At 54.4% G+C, this 16,263-nt stretch overlaps 4 protein-coding genes across 14 annotated transcripts in view; 1 reads left to right on the top strand and 3 right to left on the bottom strand.

Annotated features, from left to right (window-relative positions):
* Positions 1 to 295: 295 nt before the first annotated feature.
* Positions 296 to 3,767, bottom strand: NPRL2 (NPR2 like, GATOR1 complex subunit). Its single transcript, XM_043587415.1, has 11 exons — positions 3,508 to 3,767; positions 2,874 to 2,965; positions 2,604 to 2,772; positions 2,356 to 2,464; positions 1,747 to 1,883; positions 1,558 to 1,655; positions 1,400 to 1,436; positions 1,209 to 1,302; positions 1,016 to 1,133; positions 600 to 742; positions 296 to 513 (listed from the first exon to the last, which is right to left on the bottom strand). The coding sequence occupies exons 1-11, from the start codon at positions 3,583 to 3,585 to the stop codon at positions 446 to 448; spliced, it is 1,143 nt and encodes a 380-aa protein (XP_043443350.1). The 5' UTR covers positions 3,586 to 3,767; the 3' UTR covers positions 296 to 445.
* A 7-nt stretch (positions 3,768 to 3,774) lies between these two features.
* LOC122487265 (transmembrane reductase CYB561D2) lies at positions 3,775 to 6,461 on the top strand. Of its 2 annotated transcripts, none has more exons than XM_043587417.1 (4): positions 3,775 to 3,906; positions 4,292 to 4,443; positions 4,906 to 4,943; positions 5,629 to 6,461. In XM_043587417.1, the coding sequence occupies exons 2-4, from the start codon at positions 4,317 to 4,319 to the stop codon at positions 6,130 to 6,132; spliced, it is 669 nt and encodes a 222-aa protein (XP_043443352.1). In that variant the 5' UTR covers positions 3,775 to 3,906; positions 4,292 to 4,316; the 3' UTR covers positions 6,133 to 6,461. The 2 variants fall into 2 exon arrangements, with proteins under 2 accessions (XP_043443352.1, XP_043443355.1); XM_043587420.1 differs by having other exon boundaries at positions 3,799 to 3,893.
* Positions 6,462 to 7,106: 645 nt separating this feature from the next.
* Positions 7,107 to 11,848, bottom strand: TMEM115 (transmembrane protein 115). The gene is made up of 2 exons (XM_043587416.1): positions 10,505 to 11,848; positions 7,107 to 7,887 (listed from the first exon to the last, which is right to left on the bottom strand). The coding sequence occupies exons 1-2, from the start codon at positions 11,353 to 11,355 to the stop codon at positions 7,683 to 7,685; spliced, it is 1,056 nt and encodes a 351-aa protein (XP_043443351.1). The 5' UTR covers positions 11,356 to 11,848; the 3' UTR covers positions 7,107 to 7,682.
* Positions 11,849 to 14,147: 2,299 nt separating this feature from the next.
* CACNA2D2 (calcium voltage-gated channel auxiliary subunit alpha2delta 2) overlaps positions 14,148 to 16,263 on the bottom strand; it is a 143,811-nt gene continuing 141,695 nt past the window's right edge. For all 10 annotated transcript variants that reach the window (XM_043587402.1, XM_043587397.1, XM_043587401.1 and 7 more), the window contains one exon: positions 14,148 to 16,263. In XM_043587402.1, coding sequence (XP_043443337.1) covers positions 16,123 to 16,263 — 141 coding nt within the window. In that variant the 3' untranslated portion in view covers positions 14,148 to 16,122.

Here is a 16,263-nt window from a genome sequence, read left to right on the forward strand (position 1 = left end):
CACCTGTTCCCTCTGCCTGGAATACTCTTCCTCCTTCAGGCCTCAGTTCAAGTCACCTCAGCGAGGCCTTCCTTGCCCATTTAATCCAGGACAGCCCCAGCTCCCACCCCAAGTCATTCTTCATCACAGCTTCCTGATTGTTTCCTTCGGGCTGTTATTTCAGTTTATAATTACCCGGCACATTTACTTGTCCATAGCCAGTCTTGCCCACCAGATGGCGCACCAGGGTGCCAGGACCTCGGCTATTTCACTGCCAGTTCTCCAATGGCTGGTTTAGAGGCGGTACTCAATAAAGACAGGTTGAAATGGGTGATTTTATTCACAGAAGTGAGGGTCAACCTTGAGACAATATGGACTAGTCTACTGGTCTAGCCCTCATGTACCAGGCAAGACTTAGCAGGACAGAGTAGCCACAGCCATGTGCCTAGACCAGGCCACCCCGGTCTCACTTCCAGCAGATGATGATGTTGGGGTCATTTTCCAGCCGTTCATCAAGCTCGTGGTAGCTCATGCCTATTTGGGACAGTGCAGGTGAGGTGAGTAACCATGACTTGACCACCCTGCCCTGCCCCAACCTTAGCTGAGCTGCCTGCCCCCACCTGTTTTGCAACAGATTTCATCGTAGCTGTGGCAGCCTGTGTAAAGCCGGGCAGGATGGCTCCGCTCCTCCCGAGACACCCGCACAGGATACTTCTGTAGTCGTCGGATGAGGTTCTTCATAAGCCCGAACTGGATAAGCTTCCTGGGGTGGGGTTGAGGGAGAGGGGGATGATGCCCTGGCCAGGACTTCCTCCAGCCAGGCCAACTCTTTCCTGCAGTCTCCCTTCCCATTTCGTCTCAGTGACCAGACTGGCCTCCAAACACATCATCTCCAGAAAGCCTGCCTGGACTAGCAGTGCCACATGATTCTGCTCACTGGGAATCTCCTGATTCCTCTCTAACCCGGGGCTCCAGAGAGATATAGAGTATCTGCCTTCAGGCAAACCCCTCATGCCCCTGGGAATCCCCTTCTGACCGTTCATCAACGCGCTGCAGCTGCTGGGGGTGGCGGCCAATGAGGTCTCTCACAGTAGTGCCAGGGCTCAGACTGCAGTACAGCTGGAACACATCCCGGAGACTGGCCCTCTTGTGCCCTGTGGGCACCAGGGGTCAGATCTGCTTGTAGCTCTGCTCTCCCCAAGATGGCCTCCCCGAGAGCCCGCCACTACCTTGCTTGGTCACATAGGATAAACACGCTTCCTGCAGGGACTTGTCATCTACCAGGTCCTGGACCTTGGGTGTCGGGCAGTACACATTGGAATACTGGAAGGTAGCAGGAGGCACAGGGGGCTCAGTGAGGGGCTTGGAAGCCAAGCCACATGATCCACTCTCTGCTTAACCAGACCCCAGACTCACCTACCTGGAGGATGGACACCAGTGTCACAACGCCATAATACCTGGGGGAAATAGTTGTGCTCAGCTTCTGAGGGCCATGCCTTCCCAGCCCCCACACTCAGGGTCCCAGGGCTCTTTCCAGGCTAGCAACCCTGTCCTGAGTGTGACTGTTGCTGCACTTACAGCAAGTTCTGGATGGCAATGCGCACCAGGTTTAACTCCACATCTGCCTCTGCTGAGATCTTCTGGACATGGCGGAAGCCGTCAATGTAGGGCAGGATCTGGGCAGGGCAGGGCAGGGTCAGCAGGGATGGGATGAGGCCAGGGCTGTGGCCAGCTCTACGTGATGATACCCAGGGAGGGCTAGCACACCTGTTGTGTGGTGAGGTCCCACTGTGAGTTGAAGAAATCCTCCTTGTCTTTGGTAAAGACAGGCACATCATACTCCTGGGCCACAGGAGGGTCAGGTCGCTGCTCAATCACCTTCAAGTGGATGGTGTTGGACTCATCTGCAGGGGACCCACCCATATCTTCAGTGTCATCTCCTTTAAGAGGCCCTCAATTACCCTCCGGTCCTCCCAGAAGCCCTTGATGGAGATGGGTAGCTCTGGGTAGGGCCAGTCTCCCCCTTCCCCTCTACTTTAAACTCTATGCCTAATGTGGGGCCTGAACTTACGACCCTCAGATCAAGACTCACATGCTCTACTGACTGAGGCAGGCAGGCGCCCCAAATCTTCCCCTTTCATGGAAGAAGAGATAGGTCCAGAGAGGGAAAGGAATATGCCCAAGGAACATGGAGCATGGCCTCCAAATCCTAAATCCTAACATGCACTGGACCTTGGACATCATCAAGCCAGCTCATGGCTATTTATTGGCCACCAATTTGTTCATTAGTCTTGTCCATGGTTGGGCTTGCCTTCCCCTGCTATGTTCCTATTCTTCCTCTACCCCTTTGCTGTCCTTGCAAAGGCTGGGCCATACCGATGGGCAGAGTGCACCGGCCTGAGGCATTTAGCTCCTCCAGCAAGATGGTCATGATGGGCACCAACTTCTGCTTGCTCTCCTCTGTTGACACGAAGCTGCTCTCTAGCTGAATGGAGCATGGACAACATGGTGGGCACACCCTGGGACCCCTGGCCAGCATCCTGCCCTGGCAGATTCCTAGGTCTGGAGGGCTTTGGAAACATTTGTCTGCCTGCCCATCCACTCAAGCCCATTGTGTTGCAGACCTCCAGTGTGGTCAGGTAGCCAGCCAGCTTTTTGACGATGGGCTCAAGGGCACAGGTCTTAGCCTGAGCATCACACACGAAGCCTAGGTTGAAGAGCAGGGCATTGCGGCTGTACTTCTTGTGCTCGATGCATACAGGGCAGCCGATCAGTTTCTTCTCCATGGCTGTGCTGGATGGGGGGAACAGGTGGGAACAGAGTCAGGTTCTTTCTGCTCCCAAACTTGTCCTCTCCTCCTGGGACATCCCCCGCCTTCCCCACTAGGGCCTCACACAGTGATAAGCTTGTTCTGCAGCTCTGGCTTGGTGATGATGTACACTTGGACTGTGTCAAACAGCTCCCGGGAGATGAAGTCTTCAGGGACCTGGGAAGCGGAGTGGCAAGAGGCCCCTTAGTGGACCTTGGGACTAGGCATAATACCTTGGGGGACCCCCAAGAACTAAGCCCTCTTGTCCAGCGTTTCACCTCTCTCCCATCCACCCAGGCCTACTACTCCTTTGTGTTTCCAAACACACTCCAGGTTCTCACCTGCCTCCCGTCTTTTGCATATGCTGTTTCCCCTACCTGGCACACACTCGCCTCCATCTAAATTCCTAAGCATCCAGGGATACTGTAGGACCGCGCATCCCTACCTCTCTTGGGAACTGATACCTCCTCTGGGTCCCCACAGCCCGATTTCTCACAGTCATTGTCTATGGGATGTTTGTTTGCTCCCCAACACTGGGAGCCTGGGACCTGGGTCTGAGTATTCTCTCGGTTAATGATTCTCCATGAATGAAGGAGTGGTGTGACTGCGTGCAGCACGGGGCACGGGAATCCTCTGCTTCCAGGCAGCCTGCTTGAGCTCGCGAGAGCGTCCCTCTCCCCGTCCCCCTCTGCCCCCAGCCCCGCGAGCCCGGATGGCACCTGATAGGTGATCTTGGGTCCCAGCGTGGGGTGGAACTCGCTGAAGAATATGCATTCGATACGGCAGCCGCTGCCCATGGCGCCAGCAGAGCCCAGGTCTGTAGTCTCTGACGGCTGGACCCCCTGCGAACACCCGTCGGAAACAGCCCGAAGGCCTGGATGGTGGATCAAGCGCGCTTGCGCACTCACACCCGTCAAGCTGTCTGCTCAACGGCGCCTGCGCAGCATGACTGAGAGGTGTGGCGCGGGGGTGGGGAAGCTTGTCCCAGGAAGTCCCGGGTAGGTAGACGTCGCACCCGGAAGTAAAGCGGCTCCGCGACGGAGCTGCAGTGCGCGCGACGGGGGCCTGAGTATCCCGCTTTCTTGGGAAGACACCACCAAGTCGGGTCAGTGCTGCAGGTGAGGCAGGCGAGTCCCTAGCATGTAGGGTCAGCATTCTAGCGGCACGTGGGGAGACTGTGCGCGAAGGGATTCAGGCTGTAAAGTCGGGAGCAGATGGGAACTACAATACCCGTAGCGCTTCACGCGCTTCCTGCTGGCGCTCCCGTCCGGCGATGGCGTGATGCACGCTGGGATTTGTAGTCTATTACTCGGCCTTGCGCATCCTACCTGGAAGGTGGGCCAGTGATCAGTGCCAGTTCAGATACTGGGTACACGCTGACAGGCTGCCAGCCCTCGCCTACTTCTTGGAAGAGAGTGGCATTCCTGCCCTGCAACCCTTGCTCCAGTGTGAGGAGTGGACAGCAGGCACTTGAGACCCTTGCTCATTCTACTATGCTTTCAGGCTCCAGCCACTGGCCCGGTTGACCATGGCCCTTTCTGTGGAGACCGAGTCGCACATCTACCGAGCTCTGCGCACTGCCTCTGGGGCTGCTGCCCACCTTGTGGCCCTGGGCTTTACGATCTTTGTGGCTGTGCTTGCCAGGCCTGGCTCCAGTAAGTAGAATTCATAGTTGACTTCTGGGAAGGAAAGTGCCCCTTCTCCTGGGGAGCAGGAGCAATAGGAAGCCTTGGGCCTGACTCCTGGCAAAGGCTTGGTTGGCTGGGGGACATCGTATGCTGGAGGAATAAGTGGGGAGGAAGTGAGTGTGGGGGCTCTGTCAGTTTGGCCAGAGTACCTGGCTCTTCTTTCCTTGTCTTGGTGCTCCACTTGGCTGCCTTGTGTGAAGTGCTAGAAGGAGGGAGGCCTGCCAGAGGAGTGGCAAAGCATGGCCTCTGCTCCAGGGAGGGACCAGGAAGCAAGGACAGGTATGGGATGAGCTTGTTGCAGTAACAGGGGCCTTAGTATTTTGGCAGCACTTCCTCGGGCGATGCGCTGCCCATTTTCCTCAGACTGTAGGGATCGGTGTGGCTGGGTTCTTCTTGCCTCAGCCTCACAAAGCCTCCTCTTCATTCCAGGTCTGTTCTCCTGGCACCCCATGCTTATGTCTCTGGCTGTAAGTAGTGGCCCTGGCCAGCTCTTAGGGGCGGGAGGGAGCATAGTTCCGGGTGGTAGCCTGGGTAGCCTCTGAATCCTTATGGATGCTTAATATCTCTTTGGAGGGGTGGAATGTGGAACTGGAGGAGTCGCATGCTTCAACACCTGCCTGTAGTATATAAACCAGACTTGAACCAGAATGTTCAAAACCCAGGGCAAATTTGCCTAAGCACAAAATGAGGCTTTATCCACCTCCAGGCAAGAAGCTTGGAAAATGATTTTTGAGTGTACCTGTGTCTCTTTTTACCTTAATTTATGGTGATGCATCTACTTTTCCCTGAAATAGTGCACCCATGTGGCCAGCTCTTGCCAAGTAACTGTATCCAGCCCTGTGTTAGGGAAACAAAGCTTGTGAATCATTTATAACTGCCACATCTCAAACCTTGTGTTTGCTGGGTAATATAGCAGACATGACATTTCAAAATAGCACCTAGGAAGAAATGTGGAGAGGTATATACCTCTTGCCAGTTACTAAGGGCAGATGTCCTGTCCCTGATAGAGCTCCCCACTCTTGCCCCTCCAAATGGATACTCTTGTCATTGGGTAGAGAATGGAGAGGGGGAATCTGCCCACAGTGACTGGCAGCTTAGAAAGTTATCTGAAGCTTTTTTTCCTGACTTAGTTTCCCATCCCTGTTTCCCCAGTTCTCTTTCCTGATGACCGAGGCACTGCTGGTGTTCTCTCCTGAGAGTTCGCTGCTGCGCTCCCTCTCACGGAAGGGCCGAGCACGCTGCCACTGGGTACTGCAGCTGCTGGCCCTGCTGTGTGCACTGCTGGGCCTAGGTCTTGTCATCCTCCATAAGGAACAGCTTGGCAAAGCCCACCTGGCCACGTGGCATGGGCGGGCAGGGCTGATAGCTGTGCTGTGGGCCGGGTTGCAGTGCTCAGGTGGGGTGGGGCTGCTCTACCCTAAACTGCTGCCCCGCTGGCCCCTGGCTAAGCTCAAGCTATACCATGCCACTTCTGGGCTAGTGGGCTACCTTCTGGGTAGTGCCAGCCTCTTGTTGGGCATGTGCTCCCTCTGGTTCACCGCCACAGTCACTAGTGGGGTCTGGTACCTTGCTGTGCTATGCCCTGTCATTACCAGTTTGGTCATCATGAGTCAGGTGAGCAACGCCTACCTGTACCGCAAAAGGATCCAGCCATGAGCTCTTCCCAGCCTAGAAGCCTGGATTTGCCCCTCAGTGTAGTAGCGGGGGCTGGGGCCTCCTGGATTTTCTCAGCTAAGTCATGAGGACATCTCAGGCACTGGGGAAGTCTAAAGTAGGAGTCTTGTGTGTGACATTTTTTGCTTGCTCCTCATGGTGGAGTGCTTCCCCTTTTCTTCTGTACTGTCCCAGAGGAGCTTATGGATGATGTCTGGATGAAGCTGGGGTTGCAAACCTACTTCCCCAGCAACTCAACTCATACTTGTACTGGTATGTCTGGAAATTACAGGAGAGAAAAAAGCAAAATAAAGAAGAATGACTGAAAAGACCGGATGGGAGGAATAGCTTAGAACTGGGGATAGTTCTCACTAATGCTGTCAGAGTGAAGAAACAGGCAGCTAGGCAAGATGGGGACCCCTATCCCCGGCTGCTCACTGAGGGGCTGAAGCTCTCCCAGCACATGAGCTCTGAGATCTGGCTGCTGAGCCTCCTGTGCCCTCCTGTGCCACCCAGGGCCCTAGATGGGTGGCCCTAGATGGTACAGCTATGTGTCCTTTCACTCTCCCACCTGCATACTGTGCTGGCATAGCCAAACTGGTGGTTAGATGTGGACAGTGACACGGTGGGAGCTGGGGATGGGCTGTTCCCATAGGTGTCAAGCACTGACCACTGTCTTGAGGGTGAGCAATCGATAAGAACACTCTTTATGGTAGAGAGGCCCTCAACCATCCGATCTTCTGGGCAGAGCCTCCCTGACTGGGAATCAGAGAGAGAGAAAATGAGTAAGTATTGGAAGTGACAGCTCTGGGAAGGGTGTTTAACAGTGGGGGTAGGGGGAGTGGGGGCAATAGGCTTCTTATTCAGCTGGAGCTGGCAGGGAGACCAAGCCCTTGAACCTAGAGTTAGGTCCCTAACTTTGCAGTTGAACATGATGAGGGGGCTGCCCAAGGTGGTCTGATAGAGCCCAGGAGCCATACCTCAAAGAACTGCTTTATTGATACTGCGAGGCTGGGCTTCACTGCCCACTCAAGTGGTCCTGTAGAAAATACTTGGGAGCCGTGGCTCTTCTGGCCAAGAAGCAGCCATAGCCACAGCAGAGGGAATCAGAAATTTTCACATGAACATAGTCTTTCTGAGGGTGGGCAGGAATGTGCAGCCCTGCACTGGCTGGACCCCCAGAACGGTTTTGGCAAATCCTTGCCTTGGCTCAGGGCTCTTGGCAACCAGTATCAGGCATCAGGGTTGGCCCAGGAAGTGTGGCACCACTGTCCCTGCAGCCACTTGCTTGGGGCTGTCTGCTGAGGTACAGTCTTACCTCAGATGGCCCGGGCTGGCTGACACTTCAGAGGCCCCATGCCTGGCATAGTGGTTGTCTGGAGTTGGAACCAGGTAGCAAGAGTCCTGGGTAGTGTTGGCGAGAGATAGCAGAAGGCTGTGGAAACCCCCAGCAGCCCTTCTTCCTTCTCAGAGCAGTCAGTGCCCTGGAGTAGCTGAGAGGTGTCAAGGGGGGGCTTGGGAGAGGAGGCGCCTACACTCAAGGTGGTCTGGAGTTACAGCTTCGGCGGAGCTGCCTCGAAGGTGATCAGGCTGGATTCTGGGGCAGCCCCCTTCCCTGGGAGCATGGGAGCCTTGTCTGAGGGTAGGGGGCTATCCTTCTTGGCCCCTGCCTCCTCTTCATCGTCATCCATGCTTGGCCAGACGGACTGGTCCTCCACTCTCTTCAGCCGCTCATTGAGGGCCTTCAGGGCCAGTTGCCTGGAGCCAGAGGAAAGATGACAAGTCACTTGGCTCATGCCCTGTACTCTTCCCCCATGAAGCTGACTCCCCCTACCACCCAGACTTCTCTCAGAATTCTATGTATTCCCCTTCACCATGCAGGGCCCAGGGCTTCCCAGGGACTGGAGAGGGCCACCTCTGCCATCAGAAGAAGGACCCAAAGGCTGTAGAGCCTCCCCTTCATAGCCAGGGCACCTTCAGGCTGAGAAGGCCATCAGGGTGTTTGCCATACTGTCCACCAGGCCAGTCCCACGAATGATTCTGAGGGTGGTGCCTAAGCATGGGCAGAGTTGGTACCCCAAGAAAGATGGGTGGAAGGAGTCCCTGAACATGGGAGTTTCTGCCTGGGCACTGGTATCACATCCAAGGAGAGAGTTATTACTTCTTCCTCTCTCCTCATTAGGGGTGTTTTGAGTCTCCTGGCAAGGGTCTGTGGGGAATGCTGGAATGCAGGCACCTACCCTGGATCTCAACCTGGGAAGCAGGTCCAACTTGGGTCAGCCCACCCCTCCTGACTGTAATGTTCTATTTCCCAGAAGAATCCCCAAAGCCACCACTACCGGTGTTAGAGCAGTGAACACCAAGTCCTTGCAGAAAGAGGAGGAACAGCCCATTTGGACGGGACACAGGCCAAAGCTTACTGGTTCCACCGGACAAATCCTTTTGGATCTCACTTGGGGGGAGGTGGGAAAGTTGACTAGAAGATATACACGTGCACTTGGGACCCTAGTCTACCAGGAGGTAGAATGCCCGTGCTGCCAGGCAAAACCTTCACTAGTGGTCACCATGAAACCCTGATGCCTCAACCTGTTTGTGCTACAAGCATGGGGGAACAGCCTGTAATAGCCTTCCAAGTTCCAGCAGAGAACCAAAACCTCCACCATACCAGGGAACGTGACAGAAAAGGCAACAAGAACACAGGCGCAGAAAACCCAAGCACAATTCCACCCTTTCCTCCAGCCTGACACATGGCGAACTGGCATAAACAGGACAGTCCTTCCCTGTGCTACCCAGGCTTCCATCCTGGAGACTGCCTTGTCAGTTCTGTCTAAAGTCTGCCAATGTAGAGAGGTAATGGCATGCTAGTCACTTCCTCACAAGAGTCAAATATAGGAAACCCTGTCTCCCCACTACTAGTAGCCATTTGGGTTTGGGAGTGGCATGCTGCCAGATGTCCAACTGCTTGGAGTAGTAACAACCATAAGGCTACGTCAAGAACCCACATCCTGACAACCTCGCCTACCCCAACCTGCCATTTTCTTGGGCCTGAGCAGAGGTGTTTTGAAATGTCAGCCAACCCTAACAGTCCAAGACTTCTCACTAAAGGAGGAGTCACCACCGTGTCTTGGCCCCACCTGTAGAGCTGAGGACAGCTCGGTTTCTACCAGGCCCAACCCTCTTGGTCCCATCTTCTCCACTGTATAAAATGAAGACAGACCTGTCTTTAGAATTCATCAGCCATAGACACAAACTGCAGGGCCAACAGTTATGCCCCGCAGCATGCCTTGTGTACTTTTCAACATCCACCACCTTAGGCCATAGTAATCTGCAGCCCTTTCCCCTGCTGGAAACCCCTTCATGAAAGGGGTGTGTCCCACACTGAAATCCACAGCCCCAGTGGAGAGTAAGCACAGGGATAACTTTTCAGCTGAATTCATAAAACTGTCTGCCAAGAATCCATTTCACAGGTGAGCAAAAGCAGAAGCTGACAGGAGGAACAAAGCCTGCTCCAGGCTTCACTACTAAAAGAATTGCCTCAAAAAAACAAGAACTCTCAACAATAATGTTGGAAATAGAGCTGTTACCACTCTGGTGAGTCAACAGACCTGGGAGAGAGAGAGAACGAGCCAGAAAGCTGGATTAAAAAAAGATCTGCCCTGCCCTGGCCAAGGTGCATTCAGTGAATAATTCATCTGGGACTCCAGATGGTGCAGATGGCTTGGTTTACAGATAATTAAAAAGGTTGTCTCCACTCCCTGTGTGGTCAGCAGACTCCACAGTGGGTCACATGGCCTGTCCCCTGGGTTTGGTGACACATACATGCTAGAAGGACGGGGTGTAGTACCCCAAGTTTCCCTCTCAATAAGTGGCAGAGAAGCACAGCATATGAATTTTTAAGATCCAGGAAGAGGACATGGCTCAGCATTTTGAAATTGGGGTGGCCCAGACTGCCTAATAAGAATCCCAGGTCTCTTTCTCTGTTCCTCCCTCACAGGGGAAAAAGGACCAGCAAGTCGTTTCTGGTTCCCATAGGACCAGTGTCTAGGATTCCGAGTTTCTGACATGATTAGGATTATGTGTATCTGGCCAATAACCCCTCACACAGTATAAAAGGACACTGGGCATTTCTTGGGGCTTGTTAAGTAGCCTGAGTGGTGAGAAAGGCAACTTTCACTCCTTAATGTTGGAAAACACCTACTGGAGCCCAGACTCCTACATGCTGAGTTTCTCAAAACCACAAACTGGATTTTATCTCTGAGTCTGCCCCAACACCTGACCTTTGGCTGCCAGCCAACATACAGCAAGTATAACAGACGATATGGGGCTTGATCAATACTCTCCTAGTTCAACAAGGTTTTGGAATACTCCACAGTACCTTCTCCGTTCTGCATCTTGAGGGTCTGTCCCTGGGAGGCTGATGGTGATGGAAGACGGGGCACCTACATCATAGCGCTTCACTGTCTTCTGGCATATCTTTACCTTCACCAGGAGGCCGTGCACCAAGTTCGCCAACAGCCCCACCACGGGCTGCAGAATCTCAGGGAAGAAGGTGGCAAAAGCGAAGTGGTCAGCCATGTCCCCTCGGCCTCGGCTATGGCGCTGGTAGAAGCGAAGATAAACCCAACTGGAGAGCAGCCCAAAGCCATAGGAGGCCAGTGCTGGGCTCTGGAGCAGCGTGGCCAGCCGCAACAGCAGCAGCAGCCCCAACAGCAGCATAGGCACCACGCTGACACGCACCTGGGGCACACGCAAGACCACACAGTCCCCCATGGTTTGCTTGAGTGCCACCAGGACACCACCTAGGAAGCCCAGGGCTCCGTGGATGCGGATAGTGAAAAGGTAGACCAAGTTGAAGGAAGCCATGTAGGTGAGGAGGTAGGCGAAGGCCCCCAACAACCCCACTGACACGTTCACCACTGAGAAGAAGATGAGCAGCTCCAAGGCCCCCCAGAGGGGCTCCAGCAAACGTCCAGCCACCACCACCGTGGCAAGACTGATAGCCACATCCCACACGTGCTGTTCCATCAGCCCATGGGTGGCCAGGGTCCAGATCCAGAAGTTGGGCGGAAAGAGGTAGCCTGGGGTAACCGCCAGGCAGCCCGTGTCCACGGCGAAGGACAGCAGGTAGAGGAAGAGTACTGTCGCACACAGGGCCTTCACCACCACGCTGGCGCTGGCCAGGATGGCCCCCAAGTGCTGGCGGGCGCCCGGTAGGGCGCGCTGCATCTTCCCGAAGGGCGTCGGCCTGGGGGAAGGGTCTAGTGTGTTAGGGGCCTCCCCGGGGCCTCGCCCCAGTCCGGCCCCGACGGGAGGCCCGGGCCCGGCCTAGTCACTGGCCTATGGCCCCGGTGAAGACTCCACTTCTGGTCGGGTTGGCTCCGGTCCCAAAGGGTCAAGTTGGGCCTGGTCGAGGGGCCGGGGCCTAGGCCCCTTGCCGGGGACCTGAGGGAAGGCCCTGGGAGGCTTCTGCACGTCTGCTCGCCTGCCTGCCGGGTGGGCCCCGCGCCGAGCTGACCGGGCTGGCGTTGATCTCAGGGCTCGGCCTATTCCATCCACTCGGGGGCCCTACGATCTGCGTGGGACTGGAGCCTAGTTCTGGGCCCCAGTCAAGTCTCGTCAGCTCCGGCTCGGCCCCGGTCTTGGCTACGACCGTACCTCCTCCCTTCCCAGGCACCGACAAACAGGGTGCTGCGCTTGCGCGCTCCCGACTGCGGTGGGATGCCCTTCCGGCTCTGCGGCATGCTGGGACATGGAGTCCTCAGCCGAAGCCGGGGACGAGCGGAGATCAACTTTCTGGGTAAAACTACAAGTTCCAGGAAGCTGCGCTCCCGGGCCGTTCCGGTTGGTAAGAGGAAGGTGTGCTTGGGAGTTGTAGTTCTCAGGACAGTTTCCGCCTGTTGTCGGGGAGTGGGGAGGAGTCAAGAGCTTCGCTAACCTGGAGGAAAGCTGCGGGTACCTGCGCGGCAGCGAAACTGCAGACACGCGCTTGCTGAATTTCCTGGGAACCGTAGCCCCGTGCATGTACATCTGAATACTTCTGAGTGTGTCTTTGTGGACAGGTGTGTGGGTAAGAATGTTGATGGTCTTGGTGTGCGTACCAGTGTGCAGGGACTCCCGAAACTTCCGCAGCCTGGTGGTGTGTGTCTGATCCAGGTTGTATGGGTGTATGAGACCTGACCCAGATTGGAATTCTTGCTCTTCCATTTGGCGGCTGTGCGACACTGGCTAAGATTCCTCAATTTCATGGGCGTAAAATGGAGATAATTTTACGGTGAGGGTTCAAGGGGACTGTGGTGTAAAATGCCAGTCCACTCTGGGGGCTCAGTGAGTGTGTTGCCCAGGCTGCCCTTGTCACAAGTGTGGTGGCACTGCGACTTGAACTCAGGTCTCCTGTCCCCAAAATGGCAAGGCTGGACTGCTTTTAGTGACTCTCTTCCCCATCACAGATTTCTTATCTCTGGCCTTGAGGAGGAGAGATCTCCCCCACAGACTTGGGCCAGGGTGGCCCAGGGCCCTCACTTCACTGCATTGGTAGCTGCCAGCAGTTTGTGTCCTGTGCAAACTGATTTTTTGGTGTATTTACTTTTTAAAAATGTGCATATAGTTAAAACAATTATATGTGACAGAGCACATGTATAAAGTGCAGAATCCCTTCCTTTCAGCCACTGATCTCAGTACAACTTCCGACCTGCGCATAGCCTTCTAGGTTACAAAAGGTGTTGACAGTCTTTTCTTTGTCTAGGGTCTGGACTTTAATTTGATGCCAGGGAGGGTTGCCAGCTTTAGCAAATCAAAATACAGGGTGTTCAGTCAAATTTGAATTTCAGATAGGTGAATAATTTTTAGTGTAAGCATGTCCCCAGTTTTTTTAGTATTGTTGTATCATACAATATTGGAAACATACTAAAAAAATTCATCATATATCTGAATTTAAATTTGACCGGATGTTCTACATTTTATCTAGCAACCCTATCCTGGGACCGAGCAGGCATGGGAGGGCATGGGACCTCTCTCAGGGGTTACTAGTTAGGCATTGCTCTGTGGCCAACCACTGCAGGAGGAGTGAGGAAGAGTGTCTTTGCTAAGGCCCAGAATGTCCTCCTGCATTTATTTAGTATCCAATGCCCCCCAACCAGGTCACCTCAGGTTTCTAGCTGAAACCTTTGCTGATTTCTTGCCTTTCTCACCAAGCAAGAGAGGAGACTTAGTCTCTGTTCGTTTATCTGTCTATGGGGATAAACTAGTACCAAGTCTAAGGTGTAAGCTGACTGCCTACCAGGTGAGTGCAAAGTGTGTTGTAAGTGAGTAAGCATCAGCAGTATTAGGAAACCTCTGTTGGGGGGGGGGGGGGAGAAAAGGAAACCTCTGTGCTGGTGGTTACTAGTTTCTCTCCTTGAAAACAATGTGAAGGGTCACATGGAAGTAGGGTTGATTATTAAGAGAGTTGGGATTAAAATGAACAAGGGCACAGGGCAGGCCAGAGGGAGGTCTGAGAGGATTCACAGAAACTGATTCAGTTTTGGGTTCCAGAATGAGCAGTGGCAGTCAGGGAGAACACTGGGCCTTGGGCCTCCCCTCAACTGAAAAGGATCCATGGTCATGCTTATGGGTGGACCAGACCCTGGCCTTCTCTGGATAGCAGGATGGGCCCTCAAACACCAGGTCATGGACTTGGGCCAGGTATTAACTCATCGCTCCAAGTGGATGACCTGCCCACTAGGCCCTGGTGGTCTGACCTGATGGCTAGATGCCTACCTAAACTCAAATTTCACATGTCTTCTTTCTTCTGTCATCCTGGCCTTTAAGGACAGCTTTTCTCAGAGATTATCTGAGATGCAGGATGTCAAGGATCTGGTATTTAGGAAGCCCAGGAAGCGTCATGCCCTACACCTACTGGGTACCTGGGTTGCAATAGCCTTCATTCCCAGTTGAGTATTAGGTGGGACTTTGAGGTCATGGCTACCTGTCTTCAAGCTACCCAATTCCCACCCTGAGGCAGACACAGTGGATGGGAACCATTTGAAGTGAAAATATGAACATTATTTAATAACTGATCTTCTGTAATAAACCATTTGAAAATATTTTACAAGGAATCACACACACGATATTTTACAAAGTTTCTTGACTTTTTTGTCACTGTTGTTTTTCTGACTTGTCTGTACAAAATAGAACAACAACCAAAAAAAAAAAGGGCAGAGAAAAGGAAATGGCCCCCCAGTCCCCCACAGATCCCCCGAGCCCGAGGTGAGGGGGCAGCCAGGTCGGGTGGGTGATGAGAAGGATTAGACCCAGCTGGGGGTTGGACAACTACCTGATGGGGATTGTTTGTCAGTTTTCCTGTTTTTTAAACTTAAAATATATATTTATTTTTCTGTATATGTTTCTTTTTTATTTTTATATTCTCCATTGAGCACCTGACTACACTACAGTTACACACACGCCCCCGCAAGACATGGCTGGCATCTAGGCTGGGTGTACAGCATGGGTGCCCACCCTGGCACCAGCAGCGGGCATGGACCATACACACACACTGAGAAAGCAACAAGCAACGTGACATTAATTAATGAAGCCATTAATTAATGCATCACCCTCCCCCCTCCTCCCAGTCCATCTGAGCCTCTTGGCCACATCCCCCTGCTCTCCCGTCCCCCACTTGCCCCCAGGCTGGGATGCCTATGGGGGAAATGATCAGAATGAATGGTGTGAAGACATGTGCCTGGGCCCAGCCTCTGTGTGTGCACAGAGTGTGTGCATGTGTGTGTGTATGCGTGCACGTGTGTGTTCAGCAGGGGAGAGCAGTTTGCTCCCCCTCCCCCATTGTGTGAGTGTGAAGAAACAGGGAGTGGAGCACAGGCCTGAGTGTGTAAGGGCCGGATTGGGGGTGGGATAGCCCAGCCAGGAGTGATTATGTCACTCTGGCTAAGGCAAAGGGCAATGTCTGGTGAAGATTCCTCTGCCAAGAGGTGCAGGCAGTGGCATGTGGTCTCGCTGGGGGCCTGACACTAGTGCGAAATGGTTACAATGAGCACCTGGTGGGGTGAGGGACATTTCCAGGACACTGGTGGCTAGGGTGGGACAGAGGTGAACCCCCTGTCCCAGCATTTGGCACTGTTTGACATTCAGCTTTAGAGACAGAGGACCAGCTGGGCTGCAGGTCAGATTAGAGGTGGGCAGTGAGCAGATGAAGTGTGCATGTGCCAACCCTCCCACCAACCCCCTGCCCTGTGTAAGGCTTTGTGAGCCCCTACCCCCCACCCCATCCCATGGTGTGTGTGTGTGTGTGTGTGTGTGTGTGTGTGTGTGTGTGTCTGTGTATGTGTGTTTGTCCTCCTAGGTAAGTCTAATGTGAATCCAGTTTCTGCCCTCAGGGCTCCAGGTGTTTATGGGGTTGTGTCTGAGCCAGTGTCACTGTCACTGGCCTGTCACCTGCAGGGCTGGAAGAAGGTGGGAGGTGGCTGTAGGCCTGATAGGGGCAGGAGCCATTGAGGGGCTGCCTCAGGACCTCCCTCCTGCCAGGACTTAAGATGGGATGCACAAGCCTCAAACTGCCCATCTCAACTTCATTATTCCCAGGGAATCCAGATTTGGTCCTGGGTGGGACATAAGGGCCAGGTTAGAGAAGTCTACCTGGGGCAGGGCCTAGGTCTCCCCCACAAAGGGAGCCTTGGGGCAGGGTGGGCAGTGGAGGCCTGGTTTGGCACCAGTACTGTGGCTTCCCTGTCCCAGCCCTCAGGGGCGGGTGAGTCCAGTGGGAATAAAGGGTCTGGGGTCACTTTGACAGTTCGGCGGCGGCGAGATGTGGCTTGGGGGCCAAAGACCTGCGGCACCCTCCTTTGGGACCCCCCCCCCCCCCCCCCCCCCTTCCAAGGCTCAGACTTGGGCCTGGCTACTCAGGTCCTTCGGTGAGGGAGGAAGTGAGGCTCTAAGGCGGGGTGTGGGGGGGGGGGGGCAGGGGAGAGGCGGGGAGGCCTGGGGAGGGGCAGGAGGGGGCGCTCAGACGCGGCGCGAGGCGTGGGCGTGGACTTGGGGCTGCGGCCGAGGAGGCAAGCCCAGGAGGAGCAGCAGCTGCAGGGAGACCAGGACGCCCAGCGACGGCGGGAAGGAAGCTCCGCGGCCGCAGTCTGAGGTATCTTC

This window comes from Prionailurus bengalensis, chromosome A2, assembly GCF_016509475.1.
Source record: "Prionailurus bengalensis isolate Pbe53 chromosome A2, Fcat_Pben_1.1_paternal_pri, whole genome shotgun sequence".
Classification (NCBI taxonomy): domain Eukaryota; kingdom Metazoa; phylum Chordata; class Mammalia; order Carnivora; family Felidae; genus Prionailurus; species Prionailurus bengalensis.

Coding starts and splice junctions, on each gene's coding strand:
- NPRL2 (XM_043587415.1), bottom strand. CDS start 3,585: ATGGGCAGCGGCTGCCGTATCGAATGCATATTCTTCAGCGAGTTCCAC. Junction 1,437..1,557: donor ATTGCCATCCAGAACTTGCT/GTAAGTGCAGCA, acceptor TATTTCCCCCAG/GTATTATGGCGTTGTGACAC. Junction 514..599: donor TGAAATCTGTTGCAAAACAG/GTGGGGGCAGGC, acceptor TGTCCCAAATAG/GCATGAGCTACCACGAGCTT.
- LOC122487265 (XM_043587417.1), top strand. CDS start 4,317: ATGGCCCTTTCTGTGGAGACCGAGTCGCACATCTACCGAGCTCTGCGC. Junction 4,444..4,905: donor GCTTGCCAGGCCTGGCTCCA/GTAAGTAGAATT, acceptor TCTTCATTCCAG/GTCTGTTCTCCTGGCACCCC. Junction 4,944..5,628: donor CCATGCTTATGTCTCTGGCT/GTAAGTAGTGGC, acceptor CTGTTTCCCCAG/TTCTCTTTCCTGATGACCGA.
- TMEM115 (XM_043587416.1), bottom strand. CDS start 11,355: ATGCAGCGCGCCCTACCGGGCGCCCGCCAGCACTTGGGGGCCATCCTG. Junction 7,888..10,504: donor CAAGATGCAGAACGGAGAAG/GTACTGTGGAGT, acceptor CTCTGGCTCCAG/GCAACTGGCCCTGAAGGCCC.